Below are 26,387 nucleotides of genomic sequence, written 5' to 3'. Positions count from 1 at the left end.
GTAACAGGCAAGAGACTTTGAATACCAAAAAAAAAATGTTTTAAAGATAACATCAGTTTCTATACTTAAATTTATAGACTTATAAGGTGATTAATGTTAAGTGTTTCTGCCACAAATAGTCTCTGTAAAAAGACTTTAAAGAATGATCAATTGTGAAATTTTATTCCATTAGAAAAGATAATTCCCTGTGGGCAAGTAATCCTGCTGCCAGTATACCTCATCCTAAACTCCCACAACTCTACAGAACATCCCAGTAACAAGTTCTGCTACTACCTAATGAGACAAAAGCAGAAAAATAGAAATAAATCAGAGTCCTAGTTTTCAATCTCTAGGTCAACTATAAAACATGTTATAATCAATGAATATTGGGTTGGTATTCTTTTTTTTTCCCCCAAAGATTTTATTTATTTGACAGAGAGAGACACAGTGAGAGAGGGAACACAAGCAGGGGGAGTGGGAAAGGGAGAAGCAGACTCCCAGCTAAGCAGGGAGCCCAGTGCGGGACTTGATCCCAGGACCCTAGGATCATGACCTGAGCTGAAGGCAGACACTTAACGACTGAGCCACCCAGGGACCCCTGGGTTGGTATTCTCATTAGTATTTTCTTTTTTTTTAACCCCGGGGTTGGTATTCTTAATCTCAGATTATTATAGCTCTTTGGACTCTAACAGCTTGGAGTCATTACAAAACTGATTAGGAACTAATTCATTATCTACATAAAACAAAACAAAACAATCTATAGTTCAGTTTCAGAATTGGGGGTTTGAAATATATGTTAGCATAAAGGAAAATAATCTGGGGGCGCCTGGGTGGCTCAGTCGTTAAGCGTCTGCCTTCGGCTCAGGTCATGATCCCGGTGTCCTGGGATCGAGCCCCACATTGGGCTCCCTGCTCCATGGGAAGCCTGCTTCTCCCTCTCCCACTCTCCCTGCTTGTGTTCCTGCTCTCGCTCTCTCTCTCTCTGTCAAATAAATAAATAAAATCTTAAAAAAAAAAAAAAGGAAAATAATCTCTGTAATACAAAACAAGAATATTTACCTAGCACTTCTAATACCTAGATAAAACCACAAGAAACACAAATTATAGAAACTCAGTAAAATTGTGTAAGAACTTGCAAAGATCATTTCAAAACTCCAAAACTCATTAACTATAAATATTTTTAAGGACTTCTTTATGGGGTGCCTGGGTAGCTCAGATGGTTGAGCATCTGACTCTTGGTTTCAGCTCAGGTCATGATCTCGGGGTCATGAGATAGAGCCCCACATCCTGCTAAGAGCTCAGTGGGGAGTCTGCTTGAGATTCTCTCTCCCACTCCTTCTACCCCTCCCCCTACTCTTGCTCATGTGTGCGCTCTCTCTCAAACAAATAAATCTTTAAAAAAAAAAAAAAGCTATTCTTTTTTTAGAACAATTTTAGGCTTCCAGCAAAACTGAGTAAAAGGCACTTAGATTTCCAATATATGCCCTGCCCCCACACATAACTATAAAATTTTGAAAAACAAACTGCAAATTCTGCTTTACTGTTTTAGGTATGTACATTTAAGTAACAAATTATAAAAATTATAATTTTTTAAAGCTTTTATTTATTTATTTGACAGAGAGACACACAGCGAGAAAGGGAACACAAGCAGGGGGAGTGAGAGAGGGAGAAGCAGGCTTCCCGTGGAGCAGGGAGCGCGATGCGGGGCTCGATCCCAGGACTCTGGGATCATGACCTGAGCCGAAGGCAGATGCTTAACTGACTGAGCCACCCAGGCGTCCCAAAAATTATAATTTTGTTAAAAGTTCCCAAGAGAAGTACAAGATGTAAATGTCGAGACTCTATACCAATTTCCAAATGGGTTTCCATGCAACCCTAGAGAATTCCATCCAAATCATGCCACTAGAGATTCCTCAACAGATCTTGACTGAAAAAAAGTCAACACTGGTTTTACAACTTCTTATACACTATACAATACTAGCACTCAAAGTAATGCACAGTGATCAAGCAGTCTTGCTGACAATTTCTTCAGGCCAGTACAGCAGCATGCAATAAGACTGTGTTCATTAGGATGAGTTCATTCCCAGTTTTTGACCTTAGTTAGGGAAGGTCATCCCTAAGCAGAGGGCTGTACTGCACAGGGAGAAGAAAGGAGGGTATTATCAGCCATACCCCCTTGAAGGATCTTCTGAGCTCATAGACCTCATTTCAATTACATCTGCAAAAATCTTATTTCCAAATAAGGTCACAGTCTAAGGTTCCATGTAGACATGAATTTTGAGGGAAGATTATTTAACCCACTACCGACCCTTTCTTTCAATCTTTTACTCAGCCTGAAGACTTTATTTTTCAGAGGACAGCTTTGTTAATGTACCCTGACAGTATGCTCAAGATGAGATTTACTCTTCTGCCCCTAGAAAAGTCCTAGATGGGGCACCTGGTTGGCTCAGTAGTAGAGCATCCAACTCTTGATCTTGGAGTTTGAGCCCCATATTGGGTACAGAGATTATTTAAAATAAAATCTTAAAAAAAAAATCCTACATTTCTGCGCAAGAAAAGTATCTTGCAATGAATAAAGAATATTTTTGGAACTTTTTAACTTCTTACATGTTTGAGCAAGTCTTTTCTTATTTAGGAAGCAACGAGACAGGACTGAAATCCTCTAATTTCAGTTAAAAATGAAATCCAAGCATGTTTAAGTCTGACCCAGAATTGAGTGTTTGTACAGCAAAGAAAAAAAAAAAAACACAGGTAAATTCAACATTTATTTTTAGTCATAAGAATAACCATTTTAAGCACAGAAAGAAAAAAGATGAAGAAATCAAGAAAACTATAATAGAGCTTGACTGTGTCACTCAGCTAGAAAACATGTTTTCTAAGTCTTGTAGAACACTGAGTTATACTTTTATTCATGATGCTTTGATTCATGATTTTAGTCGTATTACTATTCAACACTCAATATATTTTAATGTTACCAGTAATACTGATAAACTTACGACCTATACTTAAATTTTATCTCCCAAGACTACCTTTAAAAAACTTAAATCCCATTTTGGCATGAACCATTTATTATTCCATTTGCCTTATGAGTTTAAAATATCTGAAAATAAATTTCTCAAAGAAAGGTAAGCTATGCTTAACTAATGTTTGTTATGTTTTCCAAGAAGAGTTAGCTAAAAAGTTATTTTGGGCTTTTAAATAGAAGGAAAAAACTATGACACATACCCTGTACTACATACTGAACCTTTTGAGAACTTTGTACAGAAGTAATCTGTAAGGGACGCCTGAATGGCTCAGGTAAGCAGCCCACTCTTGATTTTGGCTCAGGTCACAATCTCAAGCCCCATATCAGGCACCATGCTGAGTGGGGAGGCTGCTCGAGACTTTTTTCTCTGCCCCTCCCCCTGCTTGTATGTGCACTCTCTCTCTCTAAAATACATTTAAAAATCTTTTTTTTTTTTAAGTGACTTTTAAACCTGCATGGATAAAGTTAAAAAAATGAGCAGGAAACTCAAATTCCTCCGTGTACAACAGAAATCAGCACACTTCTTGTGAAAAGCATCAGACTAAATATTTTAAGGTTCACAAGATACCTGGTCTCTCTCACAATTACCTTGCCACTGTACTGCAAAGGCAGCCATAGCCCACATGCAAGTAAATGGGTGTGGATGTGTGCCAGTAACACTTTATTTATAAAATTAGGAGATAGCCTGAGAACTACAAGGGTTTGCAGACCCCTAATTGACACTAATGACTTGTATTAATGCACATATTCTTTCTGGGAAGGGAAAACTTCACAAAACAGGTTAAAATTCACAGCCAGACACAGTAAGTTTCTGAAAACTAACAAAGAAAAATCTTGAAAGCAAACAGACAATAAGGACACGTTATTTTCATGGAAGTAATAATACAATAAAAACATGTATCATTAAAAACCATAAAGTTCATTAGGAAGTGGACCATTGTTTTTTAAGTACTAGAGAAAAAGAAATTCTGTATCGACAAAAATATCCATCAGAGGGGCGCCTGGGTGGCTCAGTCGTTAAGCGTCTGCCTTCGGCTCAGGTCGTGATCTCAGGGTCCTGGGATCGAGCCCCGCATCCGGCTCCCGGCTCCGCGGGAGGCCTGCTTCTCCCTCTCCCCCTCCCCCTGCTTGTGTTCCCTCTCTCGCCTGTGTCTCTCTCTGTCAAATAAATAAATAAAATCTTTAAAAAAAAAAAAATATCCATCAGAAATGAAGGTGAAATACATTCTTGGATGAAGGAATACTATAGAGAAATTTTGCCAGCAAAGCTACGCAGAAAGAACTGCAAAAGGAAGTTCATCAAATATAAGAAAAATCATTTCAGAAAACTTAACAGTACCAGAAATGAGGGAAGACCAACAGGAATGGTATATATAACCAATGATTTTTTTGTCTCAGTTCTTTAAAATATATTTGAAAACTGAAAGCAAAACATTATATTGTCTGAGAGGGTTTCTAATGGATGTAGATGTAATGAACAAGTAAATTAACTTTTAAAAGAGGGGAGACTATGATATAGTAAAAAGGTTCCTACGTTCTGCTTAAAGTGGTAAAGTACTGATTCTAAATACTGTGAAAAGTACATATATTGCAATCCCTCAAGTAACTACAAAAAACATATACACATAATTATAGTAAAAAAATAAAAAGTTAAAACAATTAAAATATCAAATAACGAGGGGCACCTGGCTAGCTCAATCAGTGGAGCATTCAACTCTTGATCAAGGGGTAGTGAGTTCAAGCCCCATGCATGCTGGGCATAGAGTTTACTTAAAAAAATAAATAAATAAATAAATATTACCCCAAAAAAAGAGAAAAGGAGAAGAAACAGAGGAAAAGGGAGGAAGTAAATAACAAAATAGAATATCTAATTCAAAATGTCAACAATTACATTAAATATAAACCGTCTAAATATATGCCAATTACAAGACCAATTGTCAGAATGAAGTGAAAAACACATATACAATCCAATTCTATGATGTCTATAAGAAACTTTTACCCTTCTAAGAGGATAAAAGTAAGGAGCACTGGCTAGTTCATTCAGTATGTGACTCTTGATCTCAGGGTTGTAAATTCAAGCACCACCTTGGGTGTAAAGATTACTCAAAAATAAAAAAAATACGGGGTGACTGGTGGCTCAGCGTCCAACTCTTCATTTCAGCTGGGGTCATGATCTCAGGGTCGTGAGTTCAAGCCCCACACTGGGCTCTAAAAAAAAAAAATTAGAGGTGGCTGGGTAGCTCAGTCAGTTGAGCATCTGACTCTTGGTTTCGGCTCAGGTCATGATCTCACGGTTGTGTGACTGAGCCCCATGAAGGGCTGCGCATGCAGTGTGGAGTCTGCTTCAGATTCTCTCTCCCTCTCCTTCTGCGTCTCTCCCAGCTCTTACCTACACAGACGTGAGTGCTCTCTAAAATAAATAAAATCTTTTAAAAATAAATAACAATAAAAATTTTAAAATTTAAAATAAAAATAAAAGGATAAAAATAAAAGGATGGAAAAAAGATATTTCAGGCAAACGTTAAAGAAAAGATGAAGTAGCTATATTTATATTAAACAAAGATCAGAGCAAAGAAAATAACCAGGGATAAATGAGGTCATTACGTGATTAAAGGGCCAATTCACAAAGAAGAAAAAGCAATACTAAACATGTATACACCTAACAGAACTTTAAAACACATACAGGAGGGCACCTGGATGGCTCAGTCGGGTAAGCCTCCGACTCTTAATTTTGGCTCAGGTCATGATCTTAGGGTCCTGAGATCAAGCCCCGAATTGTGAAGCCTGCTTAAGATTCTCTTTCTTCCTCTCCCTTTGTCCTTACCCCCTCTTAAAATTAAAAAAAAAAAAAAACACACACACACATACAGCAAAAATTAATGGAACTGAGAAGAAATAGGCATCCAAATTACAGCTGGAGATTTCAACACTCCTCTCTAATTAATAGAACTAATACATAAAAAACCAGCAGCAATGGGCGCCTGGGTGGCTCAGTCGTTAAGCGTCTGCCTTCGGCTCAGGTCGTGATCCCAGGGTCCTGGGATCGAGCCCCGCATCGGGCTCCCTGCTCCGCGGGAGGCCTGCTTCTCCCTCTCCCACTCCCCCTGCTTGTGTTCCCTCTCACTGTGTCTCTCTCTGTCAAATAAATAAAATCTTTAAAAAAAAAAAAAAAAAAAGCAGCAATACAGAGAAACTGAACACCACCATCAACAAATAAGATTTTTAGAATATTCCACCTATCAAAAGTAGAATACACATTCTTTTCAAGTGTACATAGAACATTCACCAAGATACATCATATCCTGGGTCACAAAAGAGACCTTAATAAATATAAAAGAATTGAAATTAGAAGTATGTTCTCTGACCACAATGTATTTAAGTAGAAATCAGTAACAGAAATATAAGAGGAAATACTTGGAAAATAAACAACATACTTCTAAATAATCCACAGGTCAAAAAGTTTCAGATAATCCAGAAAATATTTTTAATTGGAATGAAAATGAAAATCTGTCAAAATGTGTCATATGCAAATAAAGCATTGCTTCGAATGAAATATGTAAGAACTAAATTATTATACTGGGGTAGGGAAGAAGGTCTCAAATCAATAATCTAAGCTTCCTATTTAAAAAAACTAGAGGGGCACCTGGGTGGCTCAGTCGTTAAGCGTCTGCCTTCGGCTCAGATCATGACCCCAGGGTCCTGGGATCGAGCCCCGCATCGGGCTCCCTGCACGGCGGGAAACCTGCTTCTCCCTCTCCCACTCCCCCTGCTTGTGTTCCCTCTCTCGCTGTGTCTCTCTCTGTCAAATAAATAAATAAAATCTTAAAAAAAAACAAAACTGGTTCAATATTCAGGAATCAATCAATATAAGCTACCATATTATAGCTTAAAGAGGAAAAGCTACATGATAGATGCATTTGGCAAAATATAACATCCTTTCATGATTAAAAAAAACTCAGCAAATTAGAAATGAAAGGGAATTTGCTCAACCTGATGAAGGACATGTACAAAAATCCAACCACTATCAACATAATTAACAGTAAAACAATGAATATTTTCTCCCTAAAATCAGGAACAATGCAAGGACACACTCTCACCACTCCTATTCAATATCATATTGGAAGATCTAGCCACTGCAATAAGAAATGAGAAGAATTTAAACGCCATACAGATTAGAAAGGAACAAATGAAACTGTCCCTATCCATAGACAACATGATGAACCTATAAAGAAGATCTAAAACCAAAAACAAAACTCCTAGAGCTAATAAATGAGTCTGGCAAGGTTAGAGTAAACAAAGTACATAAAAATCAACCAACTGTACTTCAGTATACTAGAAATCTGAAGCTTAAATCTACAAAAACCAGTTTACGATAGCTTTAAAAACATAAAATAAGTGTTCCCGTGTGGCTCTGTTGGTGAAGTATCGGCCTTCAGCTCAGGTCATGATCCTGGAGTCCTGGGATGCAACCCCATGTTGGGCTCCCTGCTCAGTGGGGAGTCTGCTTCTCCTTCTCCCTATGCCCCTCCACCTGCTCAAGCTCCCTCTCCCTCCCTTTTGCTCTTAAATAAAATCTTTTTAAAAAAATAAAATAAAATTTATTTGAAAAGACAAAAGAATTGGAATAACTAAAGCAATTCTGATAAAGAATAAGGTTGGACAAATCACATTACATGATTTTAAGACCTACTATAAAACTTATAGTACCACAAGAAAATATAATAGTGGCAAATGGTTAGACATACAGATCTATGGAACAGAAGAGAATCCAAAGATAGACCCACATAAACATGGCCATTTGATCTTTTAAATTATTTTTAATTGTGGTAAATCAACACAGCAAAATTTAGCATTTTAACCATTTTGAAGCGCACAGTCGAGTGGCATTAAGTTCATTCACACTGTTGTGCAACCATCACCACCATCGATCCACAGAATGGATGGTGCAAAACTTGAGCTCTATAACCATCATGCACTAACTCCTCCTTCCCAACTCCATACCCCCCAGTGCCCAGCAATCACTATTCTACTTTCTATCTCTAAGAAATTGACTACTTCTAAGTACCACATTATAAGTGGAGTCATACAGTATTTGTCCATTTGTGATGGGTTTTTTTCAATAAGCATTTTGTCTTCAGTTTATCCACACTGCAGTCAAGTGTCAAAATTTCCTTACTTTTTAAGGCTAATATTCCATTGTATATATACACCATATTTTGTTTATCCATATAGCCATCAATGGACATTGGGTAGCTTCTACTTTTTGACTACTGGGAATAATGCTGCTTTGAACATGGTGTACAAATATTTTTTCAAGACCCTGCTTTCAATTCTTTGGGGTATATACTGAGATGTGGAATTGTGATATCATACGGTAATTTTATTTTCAATTGTTTGAGGAAACACTATATTGTTTTCAAAACACTATTTTATATTCCCACCAAGAGTGTACAATACGAAGGTTCCAATTCTCCACATCCTTGCCAACACTTATTATTATTTTTAATGACAGTCACTATAATGGGTGGGAAGTGGTATTGCATTGTGGTTTTAATTTATATTTCCCAAAATATTAGTGATGTTGAACATCTTTTCATGTGCTTTTCGGCCATTTGTATTTCTTCTCTGAAGAAATATTTACTCAAATATTTTGCTCATTCTTTAATTGGGTTATTTTGTTGTTGTTGAGACATTAAAGTTCTCTATACATTCTGAATATTAATTTTATATATACCTGGATATGTGATTTGCAAATATTTTCTCATGTTATGTGTTTGCTGTTTTACTGTTGATAGTGTCCTTCAATGCACAAAGGTTTTCCTTTTGATGAAGTCCAACTTGTCTATTTTTTCTTTGGTTCCCTGTGCCTTTGATGTCATATCCAAAAAATCACTGCCAAATCCAATGTCATGAAGCTTCCCCCTTTGTTTTCTTCTAAGAGCTTTATAGTTGTAGCTCTTATGTTTAAGGGTCCAACTTCATTCTTTTTTTTTTTTTTTTTTAGATTTTATTTATTTGACAAAGAGAGACACAGTGAGAGAGGGAACACAAGCAGGGGGAGTGGGAGAGGGAGAAGCAGGCTTTCCGCCAAGCAGGGAGCCCGATGCGGGGCTCAATCCCAGGACCCTGGAATCATGACCTGAGCCGAAGGCAGACGCTTAATGACTGAGCCACCCAGGCTCCAACTTCATTCTTTTGCAATGTGGATATCCAACGTTTCTCAGCACAATTTCTTGAAGAGATTGTCCTTTCCCCCACCGAATAGTGTTGGCCTTCTTGTCAAAAATCATTCACAACATATATGAGGGGTTATTTCTGTGCTCTCTATTCCATTAGTCTTTATGTCTGTCTACACCAGTACCACATTGTTTTGGTTACTGTAAAACTGTAATAAGTTTTGAAATGTGAGTCCTTCAACACTGTTCTTCTTTTTCAAGAACACTTTGTAGAATCCCTTGAGATTCTACATGAACTTTATGTGGGTTTTCCTATTTCTGCAAAAAACATCATTGGGATTGTGATAGAGATTGCACTGAATCTGTAAATCACTTTGGGTAGTACTGACTTTTTAACAATATACAGGCGAAGCACTTATAAGGATGCAGAGTTAAGTGGAACTCATATTTTTAATGGAAATACATAATGGCACAGCCACACTAGGTTTGACAGTTTCTTTTTTAAGATTTTTTTTTTTTTTAAGATTTTATTTATTTATTTGACACACAGAGAGAGAGAGAGGAATCACAAGTAGGCAGAGTGGCAGGGAGCGGCAGAGGGAGAAGCAGGCTCCCCGCTGAGCAAGGAGCCCGAGGTGGGACTTGATCCCAGGACCCTGGGATCATGACCTGAGCCGAAGGCAGATGCTTAACAACTGAGCCACCCAGGCGCCCCTATGATTTATTTTTTATTCATTTATTTGAGAGAGAGAGAGAAGACATGAGCAGGGAGGAGGAACAGAGGGAGAGGGAGAAGCAGACTCTCCACTGAGCAGGAAGCCTGACGAGGGGCTTGATCCCAAGACCCCAGGACCATGACCTGAGCTGAAGGCAGACACTTAGACTGAGCCACTCAGGCGCCCTGGTTTGACAGTTTCTTATAAGATTAAACATACACTTATCAAATGGTCCTGTAATCCCACTTCTATGTATTTACCCTAGAGACATAAAATCTTACATTCACACAAAAAACCTGTACTCAAATGTTTATAGTAGCTCTATCCATAATCACCAAAGCTGAAAACACCCAAGTGTCCTTCAGTGAGTGAGTGACTAAACAAATGGTGACACATCCATACAATGAAATACTGTTTACGTATTAAAAAAAAAAAAAAAGAACTACTGATACATGTGACAACTTGCGTGAATCTCAGACATTATGCTAACTGCAAAAAGTCATTATCAAAAGGTTACATACTGTAGGATTCCATTTCTAGGACATTCTAGAAAAGACAAATAGTATGGAAAACTTGATTGCCAAAGGTTGGAGGGGAACAGGATGGGGGGAGGGTTAGACTATAAAGGAAAGAGCACAGGTGTTGAAAATGTATCCTAATTGTAGTGGCAGTTACATGAATCTATGCATGTACTGGTAATACACAAAAAATAGGCTATCTTATTGTACAGTATTAAATAAAACTTTAAAATATTATAGAAGAAAAAATGGGAAAATATCTATAATATGCTATTAACTAAGTAAAGGAAGGGAAATAGTTTATAAAATATCATTGCAATCCAAATTCTATAAAAATATATTAAACAATGGGGCACCTGGGTGGCTCAGTCGGTTAGGTGTCTGCCTTCAGCTCAGGTCATGAACTCAAGGTCCTGGGATGGAGCCCTGCTCTCTCTCAAATAAATAAAATCTTTAAAAACGTCCTTAAAAAATATATCAAACAACAGAAAAAAGCAAAAAGAAATTGTTACACACCAAAATGCTAACAATGGCCATCCCTAGGTAACAAAATCATAAGTGACTACTCTTTTCCTTAGTCTATTTGATGTCTTATAATAAATGGAAATTCACAAAGGTAGGAAACTGTGTTTTTTAAAATCATTTAATCCTAATACCCACTTCAAGAAATAGTCAATTCTTTATCAAGGCACTATCCATGTGCAACCCTACAAAACTTGCAAAAATATTATCTGAATTACATTATCTTTGCCAACTGACAGGACACACTGTAAAATTCCATTTCCACAGAGATAACATCAGAGTTCAATGCTTAAAATACTCTACTAAAACACAGTATATAAAAACATCAAAGTCAATAAAGAGGGTATAAAATTAGTGTTCTTACAATGATTTTAAAATATAATTAAAGTAACCAAAATTAAAATCACTTAACAAAAGTTGTTAGTACACTATATTATTCAAACCCAAAGCGAGTATTCCTGTAAAACTAAAGTCAGTGCAAAGCAAAGAAAGTTTGGGAAAGTTCAGGCACTAGACCATGAAAAAAGGATAACAAATGGACGAAATGCAATGCAGTGACAGTCTTATTCCAAGTAAGAGAATCAACATCTGCCTAGGCATGAGAGTGGGTCTCCAAAAGATACAGACTTACTGGAATTAAGAATTCCAAGTTCCAGGGTGCCTGGCTGGCTCAGTTAGTGGAGCATGTGGCTCTTGATATCAGGGTTGTGAGTTCAAGCCCCACGCTGGGTGTAAAGATTACTTAAAAAATAAAATCTTTAAAAAAGAGAGAGAGAGAAAGAGTTCCAAGTTCCAATTCTCTCTACTCACTTTATCCAAAAGTTCCACCAAACCACCTATTCTACTATAATCTTAAGTATCTGATATCAACTGAGAAAGTTTTAAGAACATAATCATCACTGAAGTTTCCATGGATGGGACTCAATCTTAAAAGACCTACTCCCTGCAAGAAATTTTGGGAACTATTTCAACATATATTATTCAGTTTGTCACAGTTAAATCTCCCAATCACCTTGGGATACAATAGTTCCATTCTTCCTTCAGAATTCTGAGCTGGTTATAATTAAGCAAAATTTGGGAGCTGCCTTCCCTATCTAATATTGCTCAAGATAACCCTAACCATCTATATACAAATTCCTGTTGCTACACAAAGTTGTCCATGTGAGAGGGAACTCAGCTATAAATTAATACAATTCTGTAATATGGAGGACACACCCCATGAATTTCTATTTGGAGCTCATATTTGAAACTACTGTTCTCTGCCTAATACAGAAGGCACATATACCCAGACGAGTAGTCACAGACCCTTTATAATTCCTCACATAGCCTAAATTTTAAGTCAGTTCAAGTCAAATTCCATCCAAATATGATGAAAATCCGCCTAGCTGTTTTTGCATACTACAGTAACAGGCCAACAGAAAACCTCCCTGGATATCTGCCCGGCTGCTTCCTCACATCACTGGGATCTTTGCTCAAGGGCCACTTCAGAGAGACCCTCCCAGACCACCTCATAGCACAAATTTGCCCATTACCATCTCGTACCAGCTCTAATTTCTTATGGCATTTATCACCACTTGGTACAGTGCGTGTGAAATACATCTCTTCCCACTAAACCATGAGCTCTAGCAAAGCAAGGACTTTGTTAACTAGTGTATCACCAGTGCTTGACACACAATAAATGTTTTTGAATAAATGAATCATTTTCTATGGTTTTGAAGAACTTTTTAATATATTAAAACTAAACTATAATGTGGTAAAATACAATATTCTCACAGTTTTGTTTGTTAACACAACATGAAACAATGAAACAAAGACAGTTCAGGCATGAAACTAGCTGAACTGGTACAGATAACCCCACCCATCTACCCTTCATAGCCCCATTTTCCCCAGTATGAGGTCACTGTCATTGGCTATAGTGGTATTTTGGTGAAAAAGTATCAGAGCACTTAGCAGGTTCAAAAATCAACCAAAACTGAATTACAGCAGAGAAAGACAAAATAGAAACCAACAGAAATTTGGTCCTTGATACATCCCTGCTGCTTATAAGCATATTTCATTATATAGTCACTAAATACAATTTAAAACACAATGAGGGAGATTTTAGTAGCAGACAAACTAACTTGGGAGGTTTTAGTCAACCAAAAAATTAAGGCTAAATAGAATACTATTCAATTCAAATGAAATCTGTCTCTCATTTATCCCAGGCTTATCAAACTAACTTACTCATGAAGTTTGAACCTCTAAACCTAGGTGCACATTAGAACACCTGGCATTCTGCTTAAAAAAAAAAAAAAAGCAGGCCTGGGCTCCACTCCAGACCACTTAAGTCAGAATTCTGGGACCCAAGGAGTGCCTGGTGGCTGTCAGTTAAGCATGTGACTCTTGATTTTGGCTCAGATCATGATCTCAGGGTCGTGAGATAGAGCCCCACCATGTGAGGCTCCTTGCTCAACATGGGAGTCTGCTTCAGATTCTCTCTCTCCCTCTACCTCTGCTCTTCTCCCCCCCCTACGCGTGTGTGGGTGCTTTCTCTCTCTCTCTGTCTCAAATAAATAAATAAAATCTAAAAAAAAGAAAAAATACTGGGACGCAAGCAGAATATTTTTTTAAAGTTCCCCTGATGATTCTAATGAGCAACCAAGGCTGAGAACCCACTGCTCTATGCATCTCCCCAGTCCTACTTCTCTCCTACTTCATAAATCTAAGTACAGAAACAAATCATGAACTTAAATCATAACTTAAATTCTTGGCACCCACAATAAATCTCAAAGAAAACATTCCTATCTGCCCCATTCTAACACTTCTACCATTTCCCCTAAAGAGTAAGCATAATATTTATCTCCCCTAAAATACATCCCTGATTTAAATACTCAAATGAGACCACAATTACTTCCTTTTAGGAGCACCGCCCTTGTCACAAGCTATTTTATATAGCAATTACTTTATTCTTTTTGTTATTTATATCTGTTATCTCCGTTTTTATACCCAAGGAGTGTGTCTTTTTTTTTTAAGATTTTATTTATTTATTTGAGACAGAGAGAATGAGAGACAGAGAGCAAGAGAGGGAGGAGAGTCAGAGGGAGAAGCAGACTCCCTGCCAAGCAGGGAGCCTGATGCGGGACTCGATCCCGGGACTCCAGGATCATGACCTGAGCCGAAGGCAGCGGCTTAACCAACTGAGCCACCCAGGCGCCCTGTCTTTTTTTTTTTTTTTTTAAGATTTTATTTATTTACTTGACAGAGAGCGAGCACAAACGGAAGGAAAGGGGAGAGGGAGACCCCCGGCTGGGCAGGGAGCCTGACATAGGACTTGATCCCAGATCCCAGGACCCTGGGATCATGACCTGAGCCAAAGGCAGACACTTAATTGACTGAGCCACCCAGGCACCCCCCAAGGAGTTTTAACTTTTTTGTTTCCTTCACATTTGAGGTGCTACAGTTTACAAAGACATTTTTGCATTCATTATCAGATGGTGAAGTAGTCTGGGCAAAAATTACCACTTAGTAGAGCATTCTTTTTCTTTTTTTTTTTTTTTTTAAGATTTTATTTATTCATCTGAGGGAGAGAAAGAGCACAAACCAGAGAAAGGGGCAGAGGAAGAGGGAGAAGCAGACTCCCCACTGAACAGGGAGCCTGACTCAGGGCTGGATCCCAGGACCCGGGGATCATGACCTGAGCAGAAAGCAAACACTTAACCGACTGAGCCACCCAGGCGCCCCAGAGCATTCATCTCTTGATCTCAGGGTCGTGAGTTCAAACCCCACAGTGGACGTGGAGCCTACTTTACAAAAAAAAATTGTAAAATAAATAAGTAAATAAAAATATTTTTTTAAAAAAAAGAATTACCAGCCCATTTTAAAGATGGTAACTCTGAGAAGTTATCTTGTCAAAGGCATAAGGCCATGGGCAGTACAATGCACATATCACAAAGGTCGTCTTGCCCACTCCCTACTGTTCTTACAAACTATATTACAGAAATCTATTATTGTTTATAGTCGTCTATCTGTAGCTACAGCCAACACTGCTAAAGACAAAGTACCAAATTTTCAACAACTTAAGTATGGTTACAAGTACAAATTGCTAGTTAAACAACAAGGTTATAATGGGTGCACGTTTACTTCTGCTCCCTTCCAAGTCTCACTAAAAAGACAGTAAAGAAATAAAGAGGGCATTAAACAAACCCACAAAGACAAAAAGAACAAGTTAGGAGATAATAACAGAAAAATCTTGAAGTTGGAGGGCAGATGGAAGAGCCTTAACAGAATCATTCCCCGTGGAAAAATCTCAAAGCTAAACCAGCAGGGAGGAAAGGCCAAAGTATCTTTGTTGTAGTGGGTTTTCTAAAGATGTATTTATTTATTTTAGACAAAGAGTAAGAGATCCCACGTGGGCATGCAAGTGGGGGGAGGGGCAGAGGGAGAGAATTTTCAAGCACATTCCCCGCTCAGCGGGAGCAGGGCATGAGGCTTGATCTCACAACCCATGAGATCATAACCTGAGCCAAAACCAAGAGTCAGATGCTTAACTGACTGAGCCACCCAGGCGCCCCTGTGTCGTAGTATTTTTCAAATTATGTAGTAATAAGTCTAAAATAAAAATTACTTCAAAATAGTAGCCTTTCGCAGTATTTTTTCAACTGACACTAAAAACACAGCTCCTGTAATAACAGGTCCCTAAATTTTTTACCTTAAACTAGGAGTTCTTGCATTGAAAAATATGGTAGCCATAGGTCAGAGGGACCAAATCCTCAGGCTATCTCATCACTCCCATCCTTGTGCTCTGCACTCCAATACCAACGTGCTTGTAACAAAGACTACCTGCTTCATGCCTCTGCTCTTGCTCATGCTGTTCCCTCTACCTGACTAACTCCTATTCTTTCAAGAGCCAAGGTGTCACCTCTTCTAAAAGCTTTCCAAATTGGGAGGCAGGGGGGATTTTAAATTCATCTTACTATCCCCATATGGCAGACAAACACTTGTTGAACTGAACTATTTATTAAGAGAACACCAATCCAAAAGTAACACTTATTGCACGCTTACGGTGGATTAAGCAGTACCTACATGTATCAGTTTATTTAATCTTTCCAATAACCCAATGAGTTAGGTGTGCAGAGAGACATTAAGCATCTTACCTAAGGGCACAGATAATAAGTGGTGAATCATGGACGGAAATGCAGTCTGGCTCCAGAACCAATATCCTTAATCACTAGGCTCAGCTTTCTCTCTAATTGCCAGTTTTCCTAATCCGTGTTCCCAAATCCTCAAGCTCAACTCTGAATTCCCAAGCCTTCTGGACATCTCTACTTGGATGTCCTTCAAGAACCTCAAAATTAACACAACCAACGTCACTATCTCCCTCTTGCTCCCAACCTTCTCCAACAAAAACCACTCACCACACCTTCTTGTATTACTTATTTCAGTTAATAAATACCATTCACCCAGTTACCAAAATTGGGAACCCACACATGAGTACTTTTCACCTTATCCATCTCTCTCATCCCCACGTTCACCAAAAATTATGGTTCCTACCTTTCAAACTAACTTACACAAAGCTCTCATCACTTCTCACACCTGGGCATTAGTTTCAAACCTCTCTAAAAACAAATTTGATCATGTAATAACCTACAATGGCTCCCTACCATTGATATCAAGTCAAAATTTTTTTCTAAGATTTTATTTATTTATTTGAGAGAGAGAGAGAGGGAGGGAGGGAGCTCTCACACACAAGCAGGGGGAGCAGCAGAGGGAGAGGGAGAAGCAGACCCCCTGCTGAGCAGGAACCCAATGCAGGCTTGATCCCAGGACCCTGGAACCATGACCTGAGGTGAAGGCAGACACTTAAGTAACTGAGCCACCCAGGCCCCCCTCAAGTCAGATTTCTTAACAAAACATATTATGATCTTGTCTTTGCCTCTCTCTCAGCTTCATAACCATCCCCTCACACATCCTAAACTCCAACTGGTTTCCTTCAAAAACTTCTCTCTGTTCCTTGAATTCACCATGTTTTGAAAGATCAAAATGTCTCCACAAGCAAGTACCCTAGCTTAAGATGATGATCCCTGTAACATTCCCTCCCACTATCTCATCTTTCAAAATGAATCATAAAAACAACTTCCTTCGAGAAGTCTTCTCTATTTCCCTCAGGTTGAAGAAACTACCTCCTCTGTACTCACACAGCATTCTGCGTATCTATATTATAGTACTTATAACATTACGCTAAAATGATTTATCTGAACACATCACCAAGCATGCATTCAAAGACCAAAATGTTGCCTTAATTATTTTGTGCCCCCATATCTAGCATATGTTCAATAAATGTTTAGATACGAATCAACTAGCTCTTCATATTACCATGCTCTTTTAACAATTTCAAGTCCAAAATCAATTAACTTACAGAGTTTATATTTCTCCTAAAATACAAAAGTTATTTTAATTATGTCCATTAGATTTCACCCAGTCACATTTCCACATACATGGAAAACTGGAAGAATACTGTCATTTCAACAAAATATCTGTAGCAGAAAGTCTACTATATTTAAATAGCCACTGCTACCAAAAGAATAAAAACACAATAAAAAATACTTATAGAGTACATATATATACAACCACCTTATGGGGTAGACACTATTATTATCCTTATTTTATGGGATGAACTTCAAGATCAAATAGAACCAATGGGGCGCCTGGGTGGCTCAGTCATTGGGCGTCTGCCTTCGGCTGAGGTCATGATCCCAGGCGCCTGGGATCGAGCCCTGCATCAGGCTCCCTGCTCCCTGGGAAGCCTGCTTCTCCCCCTCTCACTCCCCCTGCTTGTGTTCCCTCTCTCGCTGTGTCTCTCTCTGTCAAATAAATAGATAAAATCTTTATAAAAAAAAAAAAAAGATCAAATAGAACCAAGATTTAAGCCCAAACTGTTTGGCTCCAGAAGATGATCTCTTATAGTGACTCTCAGTAAGTCTAAAACTACTATAAGACTAAGACAAATTCTTGCTAGAGCAAAACCATCTTTGAACAGATAACAGGAAAACTTTGGAGGTAAATGTAAAAAAAAAAAAGGATAAATTTGGAGGATCTTAAAAACAGAGCAAAATATTTTTAATTTTAATATAAATTCACTCTACTTAATTGTGGGAAAATGTTTTGCTAATAAAACAGCTAATTGGGGCACCTGGCTAGCTCAGTTGGTAGAGCATGCGACTCTTGATCTCACATTTATGAGTTCAAGCTCCATGCTGGGTATAGAGATTACTTAAAAATAAAATCTTAAGGGGCGCCTAGGTTAAGCATTCAACTCTTGGTTTCAGCTCAGGTCATGATCTCAGGGTCATGAGACAGAGCCAGGCTCCATGCTCAGCGCACAGTCTGTTTAAGACTCTCTCTCCCGGGTGCCTGGGTGGCTCAGTTGTTTAAGCGACTGCCTTCGGCTCAGGTCATGATCCTGGAGTCCCGGGATCGAACCCCACATCAGGCTCCCTGCTCATCAGGGAGTCTGCTTCTCCCTCTGACTCTCCCCTTCTCATGCTCTCTCTGTATCATTCTCTCTCTCAATAAATAAATTTTTTAAAAATCTTAAAAAAAGACTCTCTCTCCCTTTCCTTCTGCCCCTTCTCCCCCACTTCAAATAAATAATCTTAAAAAATAAATAAAATAAAACAGCAGGTCTTTGACATAAGGCAGGTCATCATGTAGCATTGCTAAAATCAGTCAACTACAAATAAAGTTTGTACTCAGCCCACAAAGAGATTTGCCCAATTAAGTTTTTATAAAGAGCTCAGATGCAGGGGCGCCTGGGTGGCTCCGTCGGTTAAGCATCTGCCTTCGGCTCAGGTCATGATCCCTGGGTCCTGGAATGGAGCCCCACATCCCTGCTGAGCAGGGAGCCTGCTTCTCCCTCTCCCTCTGCCTGCCACTCCCCGTGCTTGTGCGCACGCGCTCTCTCTCTCTCCCTCCCTGTCAAATAAATAAAATCTTAAAAAAAAAAAACAAAAAACTCAGAGGCATTTAGGAGACGACTATCTTCTAGTGCTACTGAAATCCCAACTCTATACTGTGTTTATTACCTTTCATAAAAGAATAACTGAGGGGCGCCTGGGTGGCTCAGTCGTTAAGGTCTGCCTTCGGCTCAGGTCATGATCCCAGGGTCCTGGGATCGAGCCCCGCATCAGGCTCCCTGCTCAGCGGGAAGCCTGCTTCTCCCTCTGCCACTCCCCCTGCTTGTGTTCCCTCTCTGGCTGTGTCTCTCTCTGTCAAATAAATAAATAAAATATTAAAAAAAAAAAAAGAATAACTGAGACTAGGAAGGCTGCCTGAACCAAGGTAAGTCAGGAAATCGAAGTGGTCTGAATCATTTACAACTTCCAAAACTGAGACCTACAGGAAGATTTTACATTTTATCCAAATTAATGCATGCCTAATTCGGAAGTAGTAAACAAATTTTTTCCACCGCTAACAAAGTGATAGTAAGTATGAGTTTTATCCCAAAAAATATTTCTTGAGAAATATGCAGGCTAACCTAACTAGTCTTCTGTGCTCTAAGACTTCTTGGAGCAAGCAGCTCTGGGCTTTAAGTCTGAATCAAACAAAAAATAAAGTAAAAATTCACCCAATCTGAACTCCACTGCAACTGGAGTACAGTGATCTTTTTCTCATTTATGACCATCATGCAAATTTCTCAAATCAAATCAGAGTCAACGTCAAGGGGAAATATTCACAAAGAAATGTGAAACTAGATTTGTCTAAAACTACTGAGCAGCTTTGGAGTTTCCTCACAGTGACAGAAATCTGGAACCCACTTCAGAAACGAAGAGACATGATTTCCTTTTACACATATGCTACAACATCTACTGATTAATACCCACACCCATACATCTTCAGTTACTTATGTACCTACACTACATGAACAATCCGTGTATACACAAAACTAGTAATACAACAGTCTTAACTTCATTCTGACATTTAGCCACACCAATACGCTGAAAGACATTTATCCGAATAGAGATAATATTTGTCAGCAACATTTACATTTCCATGTACATTTCAATGCTATCTATCTGTCCTCTGTATATAAACACTAAGTCAGTGAACATTTTTCAAAGTAATAGTGAGGAACATGGCAATAGCAAGCATCCATGAGGCTTAAGAAAATTGACATTCACTGTGTACATATGCCAAGCAGCATCAGGCACTTTAAACGTGTTTACCACTTAATCTACACAACCATTCTATTAAATGTTAATCTTAATTTACAAATGAGGAAGCTGAAGTTCAGGAAGTTTAGAGAGTGAGTTAGTAAGCGAGCTAAAATTCAAAATTCAGGAATACCTAAAATATAAACACCCATTCTTTTCCACATGCCCTCAAAAAAGTTTATTAAAAAAGCAAACAATATACAATGTTCTACATTTAGGGGAGGAGGGCACTATTTCAGAAATCAAGAGAAAACACCATCAGTAATTAAACAAGAAAATACTGAACAGGTGCACCTGGCTGACTCAGTCAATACAGCATCTGACTCTTGATCTCAGGGCCATGAGTTCAAGCCCCATGTTGGGTGTAGAGATCACTTAAATTAAAAAGGAAGGAAGGAAGGAGGAAAGAAGGATGGACAAACTGAAGAAATTAACAATACCTTACTCTTACATCAAAGCAAAAACTAGATGGATTTTGCTGGATGATAAAAGGTGGTAAATAGGAAAAATTCCTAAGTTCAAATTTAGGGGGAAGTTCAAAAGATTTAACATAGAATATCAAAAAGGCTTAAGTAAAAAAGAAAAAAAGAATATCTACAAAGATTTACAAGTAAATAGAAAAAATATTTTTGAACAGTAAATACACTGTTCTAAGAACTTTCTGTGTATTAACACTCCTCACAATTAAGACAATTATCATCCCCATTTCGTAAATGGGGAAACTGGAACAGAAATGTTAAGTAATTTAGTCAAGGTTACACAGTTAAATTGGGAGGTGAGGGAAAGCAGAAAATTGGGATCTTAACGTAAGCCAAGTATCTCCAAAACCAGGCTCCTTCCTAGTATGCTAAACTGTAAGAACAAACTATAGCTAAAGAGAGGAACATACCTAGTAATATAAACAATATGATCAAGTGGTGTATGTAGAGCTATTTTGATTTTTAAAATCCAAAGTGCACAAATTAGCCTAAGAAAAGATGTTCAGCTCGTATGTCATTAGGGAACTGCAAATCAAAACAATGAGATACCACTACACACCTATTAGAATGGCCACAGTCCAAAACCAAAAAACATCAAATGGTGAGAAGGATGTGGAGCAACAGGAACTCTCATTCACTACCACTGGGAAAACAAAATAGCACAGCTGCTTTGGAAAACAGTTTGGCAGTTTCTTGTAAAACTAAACATAATCCTAACACACGATCTGACATTCGTGCTCCTTGCTACTTACCCAATTGAACTAAAAACTTAAGTCCACACAAAAACCTGCATACAAATATTTATAGCAGCTTTATTCATAACTGCCCCAACCTGGAAGCAACCAAGAATGTCCTTCAGGAGGTTAATGGGCAAATGAACTGTGGTCCATCCAGACAATGGAATATTATTCACTGCTAAAAAGCAAATGAGCTACCAAACCATGAAAAGACATGGAAGAACTTAAATGCATATTCCTAACTGAAAGAAGCCAAACCAAAAGCCTACTATGTAATTCCAACTGCATGACATTCCAGAAAAGGAAAAACTATAGAGACAGTCAAATGATCAGGGAGTGACAGGGGGTTAGGAGAGAGGGACAGATGAACAGGCAAAACAGAGAGGATTTTTATGAAAATGCAACCATTCTGTATGATATATCCATTTTTCAGAACCCAGAGAATGTACAACACCAAAAGTGAACACCAATGTCAACCATAGACTTGGGTGATAATGATGTGTTAATGCAGGTTCATTGATTGTAACAAACACATTGATAGTGAAGGGAAGTTTTGTGTGCACAGGGAGCAGGAGGTATCTAGGAACTCTGGACTTTCTGCTCAATTTTACTACAAACCTGAAACTGCTCTAAAAAATAAAATCTATTTAAGAAAAGAAAGGGAAGGGGAGCCCGGGTGGCTCAGTCGTTAAGCGTCTGCCTTGGGCTCAGATCAGGATCCCAGGGTCCTGGGATCGAGCCCCACAACGGGCTCCCTGCTCAACGGGAAGCCTGCTTCTCCCTCACTCCCCCTGCTTGTGTTCCCTCTCTCGCTGTGTCTCTCTCTGTCAAATAAATAAATAAAATCTTAAAAAAAAAAAAAGGGGAAAAAAAGGTGTTTATTTAGCAGTATGTAAGAAAGCATCCATTTAACATACTCATTAAGCCTATATACACAACTGAAAAATAGTTATTAGTATTTTGTACTGGGCATCCTGAGGAGGGGATATAAACAAGAGGACAGGTTCCTTCCCACAGGGAGATAGATTGATTGATTGATTGATTGATTGAAGATTTTATTTATTTGACAGACACAGCGAGAGAGGGAACACAAGCAGAGGGAGTGAGAGAGGGAGAAGCAGGCTTCCCACTGAGCAGGGAGCCCGATGTGGGGCTCGATCTCAGGACCCTGGGAGCATGACCTGAGCTGAAGGCAGACGCTTAACGACTGAGCCACCCAGGCGCCCCGCCACAGGGAGTTTTAAATATAGTTAAATGGACGTCGTATATTTGCAAAAAGCTAAATAAAATGGAATTTAAATAGTTCAAGACAGAAAACATACTGCAAACAGTAAGTTGCCAAATTACTGAAATAGACATTAAGAGGACAATATGTGAATAGGGGTTCAGTGGATCACTTCAGACTAAAAGAACCAGGAAGTTAAGATCTGCTCTAGGTCCTGAAAAATGTCTAAGATATGTCTGGAGGGAATTGGTGCATTCCAAGAAAGAGCAAAACCACCGAGTTAGGAAAGGAAATCAAATGAACCAGTTCACAAAACTAAATAGGGAGAGAAGACTAGAGAGATTGGTAGAGGCCAAATCATGGAAGTCAAAGAATGCCAGGCCAAGGAACCAGCCTAGAGACTCCGAATTCTTAACTCTTAAATGCTAAAAGGGAGCAAATACTTGCCTAACCTCTGTTATACTGATAGCTCTTAATCTAATGAGTGTATTTAAAAACATTTTATGTCAGATACAGATATATACTAGTAGACATGGTCAAAAATTCACCACCTTTGCTACCCAATTGAATATATATACACACAAGTCCTGCTCCCAACCTTCAATTTCCAATCTACTCTAATAAGCTACCCATAACCCTACAACCTGAACCCATTCAGAAGACACACAACTCTATCACCCAATAAAACTCTATATGGGTACACCACTCTTTTTCCCTTCACCCAAAGATGTCTCTCCTCTGGGGTATAAAACAAAGTGGCTCCTTGCCCCTTTAACTGGAAAGAGGGGTCATCTTAGGACCATGGTCACTATTGGCACCTCCTCCTCATTCTATTTATAGGACTGTCACCCTCTATTAATCATTAAAAGCAAACCTCCTAAATAAATATGTAAAATACATACATATTCCAGGCAAGACAAAAAATGCAGCATTCCCTCCCCAATCACCTGATAGATGACATACTTAAGACTCTATACAACCTTTGGTAAATATTATCAATAACTGCAATTCTCATAATTGAAAACATTTCAGATTTTGTCCATTGTGACTTTCAACCTTTTTTGTAATCCTTTTGTTTTCCATAAACTATTCCACGTATTTTAAATCACATACTCAAACTTCAATGTGTGGGCATCTGCAACTGTATTCAATCCCACACTTTTCTAATTAACAAATTCCCCAACATATCCCAGCTAAGTTATCCGAAATCAATGACGTTCTATGCATGTACCTTTAATCTTGTGTTAAAATCCTAAAACCCTCCCCTTTAGGAATCTACCACCAGAGTGACTATTTTCTCACCTTTCATGACACATTAATACATGTCCAATTTCCTCAACCATTTATAACAAACTCTAACACACATTATTTTTCTCAAACATAAGCTCCAAGCATAAAAACACCCCATTAGACTCTCTTCTATCAAAAACATTTTAAAACTTCCATTAATATGGCTTTTTATAAAAAATTCAAATACATATACTATGATACCAATTGGTCAAAGTTCAAAAACATGAAAGAGTATTAGATATTGTTTAAAGATACAGGCATATACTGAAAAACATAAAAACGTGTGACAACAATAAAACCAAATTAAGGAGAATGCTCATGGGGGAGGGAGGATTGAAGGAATACAATCCAAGAGACAGAAAAGAGGCTTCAACTTTCTAATGTTTTATTTCATAAACAGAGTCAGGGATACATGGTTGTTCATCTTATTCTTTATACCTTTCTGTTTTTGAAATATTTTAAGTGAGTTCAAGAAGAAAGATACCCAATTACTAATTAGAATCTCCTTCTCATATGTAATGACAAGTTGTTATTACGTCCAAATTGCAGTTACTACTCATTGTTACATCCGGGACACCCCTCCTGTCCTTTACCTAAGCCAAGAAACGAAAAATTACAGGCCTACAATCCAAAACTTTCCCTTAGATATATCTTAGATATGATCCAGGTTTATATTCTGTAGCTATATACAATCCATTTCTTTCACAACTCTCACATCGACAAAAGTTAAACCTCTTATTTTATCCTTCTATCCCTACATGGCTATTAACTCTTACGTGCCTTATTACACAGTAAACTGGAATAACGACCTTTCCTTATTTGTGTATGTTAAAATATAAGCGAATTGTTAAGCCACATAACTAATTCACTTGTCTGAATGCAGTCATATATACCTCTATGCACGAGTCTAACTCACTCATATACTAACTTTTCAATCTCAAGTTATAATTTCTAAATTAAACCACACATCATTTAACCGCAAATGAAAGGCACTAACTTTTCAATCTCAACTTATAACTTCTAAATTAAACCACACATCATTTAACCGCAAATGAAAGGTCATCTCAGCCAAACACAACTTAGCCAGGGCAATTCCGAAACACTCCACTCCAGCATACAGGGAGTTCACCTAATGCATAAAGTCCCGTTCCTGGAACAAGGTTTACACCACCCAGAAGTGCTCTCCTCCACTGGCGACACTCAGACACACCTCCGAATCCTAACTTTCGGCTCGCTATGGTAAAACAAGGAGAGAGGGCATGAAGTTGCATCTCATCACGAACCCCACGGGCTCTGTATTTCACACACCAAAGGGCCTGAGTTTCTCATCACTAGGAGGTAGAAGTTGGAAGCCCCGATCTAGGGGACAAGGTCTGGTCTTCCATGGCGTCCGCCAGAGTCCTAAAGTCGTCGACTAACAGTTCAGGCAGCCGACCCGCCTACTTCCCTCCCCACCCCCACTCCAGGCGCACCCCACCCCCACCCCCGGCGCGAAGCCCACTGTACATCCCTGCACCTGCGGGTCCTACGAACAGCCGAGTATCCGCTTCTCTCCACCAGAGGGAATGGCTTAGATGCCGGCTCCGACGCTCGCCTCCGGCCACCAGGCTCTCACGTCGGACCAACCGGGCGACTCGTTCGCTCTCTGATCAGCAGCGACACCTTCTCCAGAACCGACCCGGGGGCCTGGCCTTCTCAGGTGCCAAGCTCCGAGGCCTCCTCACCTCTCCCAGAGGACCAACCTACACCGGACGCTCAAGGCCCGAAAGGCAACTCCCACCACTCCCCGACTCGCCAGTCTTTTTTCTTCCCAGCTGCAGCCTCTGAAAAAGCCAAGCCCCACAGTCCGCCTCCGCCAGCTTCCGGGCCTCGGTTCACAGGCAGGCCTGAACCCCCAGCCTTGCCCTCCACCACCCCATTCCCGTCACGCCGCTTCCCCCCCCCCGCCGGAGGCCGAGCACCGGGGCTGGGCGGCTTCCTTCCCCGGCATCCCGCGGGCCCGGCTCCTCCCGCGGCGGGCCCGGTCCCCGCCCGGCGTGCCGCACACTCACCGCTGAGCGCTGAGGCCTGCAGGGTGGCCCCCGAGGTGCCGTCGATGACTTTGATGGTCCCGCGACTAGTGACGGCCAGGATGGCGTTGAGCGCCGGGTGGTAGGAAAGGCTGTGCAGCCCATCGGCGTCGCAGCGCATGCAGCCGTCTCGCAGCACCAGCCACTCCGAGACCCCGGCCGCTCCCGCCCCCGCCGCCGAGGAGCAGCCCGGGCCCGAGGCCGCCGCAGCCGCAGCCGCCATCTTCCGGCCTGCGCTCAGCACAATCACACTGGGAAGCGGCTCAGTGACAGTCCCGGGAGGTGCAGCACCACCGCCAGTCACCATCCGGGGCCAGGGGGCAAGTGGAGCGCGTTAGCCGGAAGTGAAGTCAGGCGCCGGCACGCACGCGGGACGTCGGCCGCGCGCCCGGAGGGGCCAAGCTCGGAGGGAGGTTGGCGGGGGAGGGGGAGTGGGAGCGAAAGAGGCGGGACCCGGGGAGGG

At 39.8% G+C, this 26,387-nt stretch overlaps 1 protein-coding gene across 11 annotated transcripts in view; it reads right to left on the bottom strand.

Moving 5' to 3' along the window:
• Positions 1-26,356, bottom strand: part of BIRC6 (baculoviral IAP repeat containing 6) — a 227,694-nt gene extending 201,338 nt beyond the window's left edge. For 9 of the 11 annotated variants that reach the window (XM_045884369.3, XM_045884371.3, XM_045884376.3 and 6 more), the window contains exon 1: positions 25,907-26,351. In XM_045884369.3, coding sequence (XP_045740325.2) covers positions 25,907-26,231 — 325 coding nt within the window. In that variant the 5' untranslated portion in view covers positions 26,232-26,351. Of the gene's footprint in view, positions 1-25,906 lie in introns of all 11 variants that reach the window. The other 2 variants (XR_006792448.3, XM_064572077.1) reach the window with 2 other exon arrangements.
• Between the last annotated feature and the right edge of the window lie 31 nt (positions 26,357-26,387).

Source organism: Mirounga angustirostris, unplaced genomic scaffold, assembly GCF_029215605.1.
Source record: "Mirounga angustirostris isolate CCGP_5_RB_7025 unplaced genomic scaffold, mMirAng1.0.hap1 SCAF_10, whole genome shotgun sequence".
NCBI classification, from domain to species: domain Eukaryota; kingdom Metazoa; phylum Chordata; class Mammalia; order Carnivora; family Phocidae; genus Mirounga; species Mirounga angustirostris.
The sequence above is the reverse complement of the archived record's forward strand: the minus strand, read 5'-3'. Positions and strand labels throughout refer to the sequence as shown.